This window comes from Montipora foliosa, chromosome 13, assembly GCF_036669935.1.
Source record: "Montipora foliosa isolate CH-2021 chromosome 13, ASM3666993v2, whole genome shotgun sequence".
Lineage (NCBI taxonomy): Eukaryota > Metazoa > Cnidaria > Anthozoa > Scleractinia > Acroporidae > Montipora > Montipora foliosa.
Window position 1 is genome coordinate 11,920,138 of NC_090881.1, and position 11,199 is coordinate 11,931,336.

At 40.4% G+C, this 11,199-nt stretch overlaps 1 protein-coding gene across 6 annotated transcripts in view; it reads right to left on the reverse strand.

Annotated features, from left to right (window-relative positions):
* Nucleotides 1–5,823: 5,823 nt before the first annotated feature.
* The window catches only part of LOC137984007 (protein NLRC3-like), a 46,122-nt gene continuing 40,746 nt past the window's right edge, over nt 5,824–11,199 (reverse strand). For 5 of the 6 annotated variants that reach the window (XM_068831202.1, XM_068831204.1, XM_068831203.1 and 2 more), the window contains one exon: nt 8,234–11,199. This exon is cut by the window's right edge and continues 59 nt beyond it. In XM_068831202.1, the coding sequence (XP_068687303.1) occupies nt 8,959–11,199 (2,241 nt within the window). In that variant the 3' untranslated portion in view covers nt 8,234–8,958. Of the gene's footprint in view, nt 8,194–8,233 lie in introns of those variants that run through there. The other variant, XR_011119066.1, reaches the window with a different exon arrangement.

The following is an 11,199-nucleotide window of genomic DNA, read 5'->3' on the forward strand; positions in this document are numbered from 1 at the left end:
CCCCGGAATAGTCATGCCATGACCAGCCGTGTCCAACTTCGTTGTTAGCGAGCCTCGAAGGATTTTGAATATTCATCGCTGTTTCTCGCTGGCCCTTGAAACTTGGTCCTTTTATCCGTGTGCACATCGCCGAAGTTTGAGCGTGACTGATGCCGGGGTTTTATCGGCAAGATGTGAGGTAAGCTAGAAATTACTTTGCAGCCTTTCCTTTATTTATTTATGTACGAGTGACAACCCGGGAAGCTGAGAAGTCGCTTAAATCAATCGCGTTAAATCAGGCAAATAACCGCACAGAAAGCAAGAAAGTCACCAGGATAATGGCGTTATTTAGAACTTTTGGGTGTAAATATCGTTTTAACCGTTTGTCATCGGGATTTCCATACAAATCCTTATTTTTAACCCCGCTGGCCTGGGTCCCCTGTGGTTTAAGTAGTCAAACTTCGCAATCACCTTAGTTTTATTTTAAAACCATGTCAAAAGATCCAGATCCTCTTTTCAAAACAAGCAGATCACAATAGCTGAAATGGCTTTTTGTGCCCGAGAAGGTTGCAGGACTGTCGAGAAACGGACCCCAGACCAAAAAAGCCGTTTCTGAAAAAGCGGTCAGGGGCTCGAAAAAAATTAATGTTTTCCGGACTTTTGAGAGAAATCGGGCGATTTTGGATACACGAGAAAGCATAAAAATTCCACAAAAAAACAAAGAAATTAGTCGGTCTCATAACCATTCCCCTCTATTAACTATGGTGTCAGACGTGCATAATGCAGTCGAAGTGGCTTCTTTTGAACTTCTTTGGATCGGAACAATAGAAAAGGTATTATCACTTATGCTATTCCACAACTGAGGAGCACTAAAGAAGGACGTTCGCTTTCTGTTATTGGTACGTTGAATAGGGAGGCGATGAAGCATCCCAGATCCTGGAGAAAAAACAGACAACGCCTACTGCTAACGTAAGGTTAGCTGCAAAGTATCCAAACACAGATATTGATTGGAAAGGTGTTTATTCGCTAGCTTTTCGTATGACATTAGAATCTAAGCTTAGAGAATTTCAGCTTAAAATTTTAAACCGTATTGTCTTCACAACTGTTTCGTTTCGGCATGGTTGATTCCGAATCGCCTACCTGTGCTTTCTGCCAAACAGAGGTTTAATCCTTAGAGCATTTACTCTTTTCCTGTAAAGTATCATCTAAATTTTGGAAACATGTCTTGTCCTGCCTACGTGGTTATAACATCTTTGTTGAAAACATTAAAGAAGAAGATGTAATTTTTGGTAAGTTTGATATTGCAGATGATTTTTTCTTGTTTAATCATATTTTGCTGTTGGGTAAGTTTTCTATTTACTCTCAGAAATTCCAGAATGTTTTACCTTCTCTTCAGGGTTTTATTGCCAGGACAGGGGGGGGGGGGGGGGGGGTATAACATCGAACTCCATATTGCCAAGAAAAGAAACAAATTAAACATTTTTTTTAAAAAGTGGGAAAAGTTAATTAGTGTTTTTTCCGATAAGTAAGGTCACCATTGTCTTTCATTATTAGGGTAATGTTTAAAGTGAAGTCATTGTATTCCATATACTAGGTAACTGTATTTCTATAATAGCTGCTGTGTGTGTTTAGTTATATATTTATCTATTTGTACTATGTAAGCATGATGTGTCTTTTTTGTGCCCTTTATTTTGTATGCTAACGTAAGAAATTCTTTAATAAAAAATAAACTAAATTATAAAAAATGAGAAATAAAAAAATCCCAGATCTAGTATCATGTGACTTACAATGTTTCAAGGATGACAGGTTTTGTAAAAGGTAGTCATGGGCACGTCCATCCAGGATTTTTTTTAAAACAAATACAGTCCTCTTTCAATGGCGATGTGATTAATTAGCAGCCATCCACGTTTATAAAATAAGGCTAGAGTTCTCTCCTCAAATGGACAATTTTTTTCCAAATTTGGTGCCATGGTTTTAGCCGTGGCCCCAAAATATTATTTCTCACGCCTTTCCCTAATATTTCAAAGCTGAGCCTGTTCCCTTTCGAAAATCCGGCCAAACCCTAATGTTTGTGGCCGTCATTTTTGCAATCATGCAAATATGGCTCAAATACAAGCGTTTAATGTGTTATTATAAAACTTCCTAAAGAGGTCTACGTCAGATAGACAAAACGTTTCGGAGAAAAAAAGTTTTACAGATACAGTTTGCAGATTGCTGCTCACTAGTTTAGTTTTTTTTAAATTATGCGATATTTACTTGGCAGGGATTTTTTGACGCGGACGAGAACACCAATGCGCTTTGAAGATTGGCTACATGGTTTGACCAAGTCAGAGTGGGGTCTACATTTCCACATTTCCCATTGTTGGTTGAATAATTAGCGTATCGAAGGTAGCTTCTCCATTGTTGTTCCTGTTTTACCTCGAGTTTTCTCGATGGACGCGGGGGGCAACTACTTTAAAAATACTGGTTGCCTAATAGACCATATTCAAAATGGAGATCAATAAATTATTCCTTCGTCTGTATTTTGTTCATGGAAAAATTCAAAAGTTAACAGTTAAGGCCCAAGTTTATGACATCAAGCGAAATGAATAGTTTCAACTTCAGTTTTTATTTTAAAGTCACACGAAAATACCTATTTACAAGAATGTGAAAAAAGAAAACATACAATGAATATAAACAGTGTTAAAAAGAGACAAGAGACCGTGTTAATATAGTCGAAAATACAACAAAAGTCGTCTGTGTTGCCAACCAGACGTTAAGTTTGGCCAACAAATTGTCAGAAATACAAGTCGGCAGACTAATATATAGATTTAGCCAAGCCTAAAAGCGGAGCTCCCTGGTTATTTATTCTTACTGCCTGTAGGGTTTGTGAAAATAAAAGGTTTCGAATTGTCCGCGTTTTGATGTTTGCGGTTGCTGTTTTAATAATTAAATCATTTTCTTTGCTTTCTTCTATAGAAAAATTCATTGCCTAACTAGTGAATTCCACGGTAAATTTTACGATAAAAACCGATATCGTATGAATCAGGAAGCGATGATTGCGGTTTTTCCAGTGAAATTTACTTTGTAGCCAGCGAATAGTAATCATGCTAAAATTAGAAGCCATAAAAAAACAACTTTGTCATTTCAAGGTCAAAGAAGAGTTTTACTGATGTACTTTATTCCACTTTATCTCTGAAAACCATAGGCAGCCCAAGCTCGCGTCACTACAGACAGCCGTTGAGAATTTAAACGCGTTATAAGACTTTGTATGGGAAATAAAATACCGTCGATTTTGACGCCTGGGGGTGGCACTTCACTACAGAAAGACAATGATTGCTAAGAAACCTTTTTAGTCAAAGAGCCCTACAAAAAGGGTGCATGGATGGTTCTACGAAGTAACTTTTTCAATGGAAATCTCACATCACTTCAAGGCGCGCCGCGCACATGCACACTTAGTCCCAGTTCTCTGCCGCGCGTTTAAGTGAAAAACAGGTGAAAGCTCCCAGGAAACGAAAGGGAGAGACGGTTTTTTCACTGGATGGGAACCGTCCCACCGTTTTTCGTAAACTGTAGCATGGAATTCTATTTGGACAAAAAATGGAACTGAAGGTGTATCAAAGAAGGGCCTTATGACGTCATAATTTTTTGGAGAAATAATTTATTTTAAAATCCATTCTTCAAATTTTTTGTTAGAATGTTCTCATGCTGTTGCGTTAAAGAATTGTGAAAAACACAGTTAACTCGCTGAGTTTTTAGGCATTTTCTGTTTTGGTCACGTGATTTACCAAATATGGTTGTAAGTTGAGCTGTACAAAGGAATGTTAAATAGAACACACTTGGCAAAAAAAGATTACTGAAGAGTGAAAGGAATTCGAGAAATGACTATCTGAAGGGGTACATAGCAACGGTTTGGTAGTTACGAGCCACCCCCCTTAACGTTCATTCAATAAAAAGAATGAAAATGACTCACCTCTGGTGTATTCTTGGGCCTTTTGGAGCTTATTTTACCGTTTCGGGAATTCCGTGTTTTCAATGTTCTAAGACGAAGTCAAGGCTGCACACTAAGATTTCGACCGTTGTCAGCTCAGAGGCGGTTTGCGACTCGAAAATCCACCCCAGCCGCGATTTTTTCACGCAAAGCTAAAGCCACATCATTTACGAATCTCGGTGAATGTTTCGTCGTCAAAAATCCGCACGCACTTGGCTGGAAATGAGCATTTTCTGCTTCCGATTCCACGATAGCTGATGAATTTAGCAGATGCTGATTACCGAAGAGGACACGGAGCTTGGGTCCGAGGTCAAATTAACTCCACCCGATGAAGTACAGTCATTTCATGTACAACACTTACCCCATCCCCACAGCGTCACTCGTAACCATGGAGCTGTTCGAGAAGCCACATTGGGGATGGGGTAACTGTTGTACCTGAAATGACTGTACCTCATCCGGTGGAGTTAATTTGACCTCGGACCCAAGCTTCGTGTCCTCTTCTGTAATCAACATCTGTTGAATTCATCAGCTAACGTGGAATCGGAAGCAGAAAATGCTCATTTCCAGCCAAGTGCGTGGGGATTTTTGACGACGAAACATTCACCGAGGTTCGCAAATGATGCGGCTTTAGCTTTGCGTGAAAAAATAGCGGCTGGGATAGATTTTCGAGTCGCAAACCGCCTCTGAGCTGACAACGGTCGAAATCTTAGTGTGCAGCCTTGACTTCGTCTTAGAACATTAAAAACACGGAATTCCCGAAACGGTAAAATAAGCTCCAAAAGGCACAAGAATACACCAGAGGTGAGTCATTTTCATTCCTTTTATTGAATGAACGCTAAATTGAGCGTTTTTGTAGGCTTCATAATCGACGGTTTTTTCATTTCCCATACAAAGTCTTATAACGCGTTTAAATTCTCAACGGCTGTCTGTAGTGACGCGAGCTTGGGCTGTCTATGTGAAAATAAGATCATTGACATTTTGATGTATTTCATTGAAACACGCCAGGTTGGTTTGGTATAAGAATCGGCAAACTACGGCAATGCAACCAAGAAAGGACACGATCTGCTCCAACACTTAAATAACGTTTGGGTGCTTTGAACAAACTTTTGAAAACACAAGCTAGTGAGATTTCCCCCTAATTTTACGAGAACTCGTTGCGAATACGTGTTTATAACATAAGAGCAAAAGTTTCTTGTCACTGTCGAGGCACAACGAAAACCAGTTGGGCAAACGGATTAAAAAGGCACTTGTTCGCTCGCATTTTAAAGGAAAACAAACAAATCAACTCTTTCTTTATGTCCAAAAGAGTGCAGATTAATTCCAGTTGACAATAAAAAAATGATTCTCATTCCTGAACTAAGGAAGACTCGATTAAACCAACTTTTAAAAATATGCATCCACTTTAAATAACGCATCCCGTAAAAATAACAAACGGTTTAGTGCCCAAGGAAAGGATTTGTGTGCTAAGTATGAGCTATTACTGGTATTCTGTTTTGTCGTTGTCATTCTCTTTCGCTCAGTCCTTTCGTTTCTGTTCTAGACATAGGTCCTCCAGGCATCATGTAACCTTATCAGAGCCTCTAAAGATATGCCAAAAAATTCAATACAGAGGAAAAAGCATGTCTAAGCAAATTAAAAATAAACACTAAGCTTTAAGTTTACATCCCGCCGATGCTTGACTTGAATAACTGCGTAGTCACCAGTGTGGACCACAGATATCATGATATGTCAAACAGGATTGAAACCAGTGAAAAATGCAGAAAGAAAACATCTTCCAAAGTGTCTTCCACCTGAACACAAAAAGCGTTGACTGTGTAGTAACTTTCGTTTATTGCCAACGAGCAAGCCAAGCGAAGACGCGAGGCTTGCGAGGCGCCCAGCTTAATGCCGAGCGAAGTATTGCAGCAGGCAGAAAAATTCTCGATCGTTGTGTGAAAAGTGTAATGTAAGGCTACGTAGTGTACCAATGAAAGCGCGTGTTTTGATGTGTGATGTCATTAGACAAATTTGCATAACGCGTGCGACTATTCATGATCTTGTCCTCGGAGGTGAGTGAAAACACATTTTTCCCATTTCCCTGACCATTGAGTTGTGTACGCTTGCTTTGAGTGTTCTTTAATATTTATTTTCGAACCATCGTGTTCAATATTGAGTGAACGAGCTTAAAACTAAACCGGCGTACGAGTTCTTATCGGCGGCTGTTGTCAATTTCGGATTTTGGCCCGCGAGTAGAGCACATTGTTTTTCGTTTTGTAATCATTGAGTCGTGAACAATTTAATTTAATTTAATTTTCAAAGAAAATATGTTGTCTGCAAAGTACAAAATTAAACCATCAATTTGACTTGTAATTTATGGCTGCATCTTGCAAAATAAAAATTTCTACAAGTGAAACAACTTTCATGTGCGAGAGAGTTTGACTGGCCCGTTACATGCTCCACGCTGAAAAGTCTGAGAACGCTTTGGCGATTTTTTACATGGCACTGATTTTATTCAAGTTAATTATTCTATATTCCTGTTGAAATTACGGCCGTTCAAAAATTACAGCAGTACTTTCCATATTATTGCAAAACACGTTGACATCTACATTGTTGTTGGAGACACAAAGTGTGCAATTTCTGTTATTGTATTATTGATAGCTAGATAAGTTGAGTTGCAGTACTTTCGAATAAAAAAAAATTACAACTAGTGTTGGGTGTTTTGGAACTCTGATACAAATCTGTAAACTATGTATTATATTGATTGTTTCGTTCGCACATAGCGATAGCTACTACTAGTATATAGTATGGCCGTATAGCCGCGTCGAGCCACAGAAAGCGTGCGAATTATAATCAGGTGAGTTAACGTGGGTTGAGCCTGCAATCCAATCGAAAACCAGTCCCTGGTCAGCGGTCAACTTTAAACAGCTGATCTCGGTTAGCTCTAACCTCTAGCCCGTGATATGGTTACGTGTACTGGTCAGCGGATACTTTGTTTTGACAGGTGTCAATTAATCAAAAGATGGATGTCCAATATCAAATATGTATGCTGCAAACTAGCATTTTTTTTGTTAACAAATATATACTGTAAACTAGCACGATACTGGTCATATTGGCATACATAGAGGGATGGACGTACGGACGTACGTAGGTACGGACGTTCATGACGTCATGGCTATAAAACCAATTTTTCTCGCATCGATGGGTTACCATATTTTCTTAACTATGGTGCTCCGCGTGCGCGCGCCTTCGGCGCGCGCGGAAATCCGCTATAAACACCTTATTAGGGAGCTTACGAAACGAGGACGGCGACGGCAATGAGGACTTCATGTTAAAATACGAGTTCGCGTTATTCATATCACTACGAAACTATTTCATGTCGTTTCGCGTTAAAAATGTGTAGTAACTGTCGAGGAATTAAACTGATATGAGGGAGTTGGAAGCGTAGAGAGAGAACTGAAAATTCATCGTCATGTGCTAACGTCCTCCACAGAACCTTGAATTTGGTCATTTCACGTCGTCCTTTAGGAGATGACGGCAAAGAAATGTACTAAAATGCAAAATGCACGTGCAAAGCGTGCAGAGCCATTGTTTTTGCTCACTAAACCTATTGTTTTGTAGCGTCGTCGTTGCCGTCGGCGTCGTCGTTTCGTAAGCTCCCTATTCTCCCTGTTTTTCTCCTTGTGAAGGTGATGGTGAGTTACACCTTGTGAAGGTGAGTTACGCTTTGTGACGGTAAAGTACGTCTTGTGAAGGTGAGTTACGCCTTGTGAAGGTGACTTACGCCTTGTGGCGTCGAGTTCCCCGTTGTGATGACGTGTTACGCATTGCCACGATGTGTTACCCCTTGTGACGATGGGTTACATGCCGTCATGTTTCGTCACTGTGTAAGAACTTATGATTTTACTTTAAATTTTATTAAATGATGTGATGCTGTGTCTTAAGTTTAGTTAAATCTTTGTGCACCATGGTCGCGAAAGGAAAAAGTTCTACCTCATGATGTCATCCCTCTTATGCATTAATAGCACATGCAACCCGGTGCCCTGTCCAGCTTCATCTCATCTTCAGAACGTTCGTACACATCCAGTTATTGGGTTCTTCAGCCATATTGCACAATATGAACGATGTGGCCAGTGTATTTGTCCCTTCAATTTTCTTCACCTTATTAAACTTTCCAGAGTCAAGACATGCATGCGAGACTTTCCTGGCTGCTATTATAGCTTTGTCTTGTTTTCTTTGTCCCACAATTCTTAGATGGGACTCTTCATCTGAATGAAAAATGAAACAACACGATAAAGTCGCCTCGTCCAGGTGTGTAGAGAGACCTGAGAAGGACTGATGTTGGAGACCAAAGAATTGAACAAACGGGGTGGAAGTAATTTTCAAAGTTAAGTGATCGAGTGTGTTGGTGGGTATACCCATGTGTACGGAAGTCACGACCAGTTTAAAGCGGAGAACAGAGTAAAAGTCATAAGCGATCGTGTGACTCCAAGAAACAACCAAGAAACTAATATAAAAACGAGGAAGCCAGAAACTTTAATGTGGTGCGGCGTCGCAACAATGGATTAGCACTGTGCTTACATCCAAGCGTAGGTTTTCCATTCACTTGAGACTTTCGTTTGAACTCCCTTGAATGCATACAAAACTAAATTTTACAAAAGCATATTTCATATGATGGCGCATATTTCAGTTCAATTTAAACTATCGCTCGCCGATTGCTGTACAATGTTTAAAAGGATCTTCACTGAAAACTGAAACATTTTGAGAATAAAACGTTTTGTTCCAGGTATTTCGATATCATTTATATGGGAATGCTCTACTACAATGCGAGAACAAGACAGAAAGAATCTTAACCCTGCATGATTTAAATTGGGTACAACACTGGGTTAGCCGATTTGGCGTATCAATCTCGTTCAAAGGATGCTAGTAATTCTATATACATTGCAACAATTCTTTCAAGCTCTGACCTTTGGTCCAAGGATTAACTCCAAGGGAGGATTAATTTCACAACGTTTTGACAATGGCCAATACGATTAGTATGAAATACGTTCAACTGGGCCAAAGGGCCCTGTCAGTTTTTTTGCTTTAGCCAGTGCAGCAGCACCCAAGACACCGACTTCATTCTTAGACAAATCTAACTTTGTCAGCGTTGAGTTGATTTCCATTGCTTTAGCCAGTTCAGAAGCACCTGAGTCACCGATTCCATTGTCAGACAAATACAACTTTGTCAGCGTTGAATTGATTTCCACTGCTTTAGCCAGTGCAGTAGCACCTGCGTCACCGAATCCATTGTCAGACAAATGCAACTCTGTTAGGGCTGAATTGATTTCCACTGCTTTAGCCAGTGCAGCAGCACCTGAGTCACCGATTCTATTTTCGGACAAATACAAACCTGTCAGCGTTGAATTGATTTCCACTGCTTGAGCCAATGCAGCAGCACCTGAGTCACCGATTCCGTTGTCAGACAAATGCAACTCTGTCAGCTTTGAATTGATTTCCACTGCTTTGGCCAGTGCGGCAGCGCCTGAGTCACCGATTCCATTCTCAGACAAATACAACCCTGTCAGTGTTGAATTGATTTCCACTGCTTTAGCCAGTGCAGCAGAACCTGAGTCACCGATTCCATTGCCAGACAAATACAACTTTGTCAGCGTTGAATTGATTTCCACTGCTTTAGCCAGTGCAGCAGCACCTGAGTCACTGATTCTATTACGAGACAACACCAACTCTGTAAGCGTTGAATTGATTTCCACTGCTTTAGCAAGTGCAGCAGCACCTGAGTCACCGATTTCATTGAAAGACAAATACAACAGTGTCACCGTTGAGTTTGTTGCCATTGCATCAGCCAGTGTAGCAGCGCCACTGTCATCTATCCGTTGTTTACACAAAATATGCTGCATTTCAAGGAGCGAACCAAGAGTATGCGCCAATTCTTTTCCAAAGGTACCCTGTTCTTTCTCACATTCCTTAATACAATTCAACGCAGTGGATACATAGTCATCACTTTTCTTCTCCTCAATTAATTGGTTAATTTGACTTGCTATACTCGTCATAAGTGCCATGGCTTTTTCCTCACACTGTTGAGCCAAGATACCGCACGTAAACATGAGCACCTGTTGAAACTCCTTAAAATATCTTGTGTCAGCAACTAAGCTATCCGGACTTATTTCCTCATCGATAAGCTGGCAACTGAGATAAAATGCAGAGAAGAACTCCTGAAAGCTCTTGTGTAGAAACCCATAGGACCGGCTCGGTTTTCGTTTGCTTCGTGCAGGCTGAACTGACAGAAATCCCAATTCAGGTATTAAGTTGCTGGTGCAATTTTGGAATGCAGTGTCGTCGAAATACATCTCATCCTTTAGCAAGCCATTCAACGCTATAAAACCAAGATGCTTTAATTCAGCGTGGTATAATTGTGTTAGGTCTTTGTCCGTTTCTGGTAATTCTTTCTTTCTCCTGTACCTTCTCAGAACACACTGCACTATTTCGTGGTAAAGCAGAGTTCTACCTTTCGGCAAGTCTCCTTGGAAGTCTTCGCAAAGGAGGCAAAGAAGGGCTGTATTTAATGGATTTGCAGTTAGTCCGCTAAGGCTTGCGTCTGTGCCCAGCTTGTCCAAGAGCTTTTTTGCCAGATGGTCCTTGGTTTTAAAATATCTGGAGATAAAACCTTCAGCAGCATCTTTAGTAAATCCTTCGACTTCTAGCAGGGTGTCACAGCATTCCCGTACTTTTATCCCAGCTTCGTGCCGAGCTGTAACCACTAAGTAACATTTTGGAAGCATTCTTCCTTGAATGAGTTTTTTATACACGAGTAATTTATGGGTTGACAACTCATCCAATCCATCAAGTACCAGCAAAACCTTTGACTGATGCTCCCGAACGAAGGTAAAGAACTTCTCTCTTTCTTCTTTCTTTATGTCTTCCGGTAAAAGCTGGTCATCAATAGCCTCCCATAAGTCAGAGTTAATGTCTCTACATTTCAACAACAGCAGCACTTTGACATCAGGAAACGATTCCTGAGCCTTACAGTTCTTGGCCCAGTCGTAAGCAACCTTGTTACAATAGGTTGTCTTTCCCATGCCTGGTTGACCTTCAATCAAAACCTTTCTGGGTTGTGAGCATTCTTCATGGGGTTTAAAGATTTCCAACATGCTGACAATGGAGTCAGTTTTTGTTCCTCGTTCCTTTTTCCTGGTAATCACTTTGAGCCTGGTAAAAATGTTGTCAAGATGGAATAACTCTTCGTTCCATGGGAAAGGCTTGAGCCACCCTTC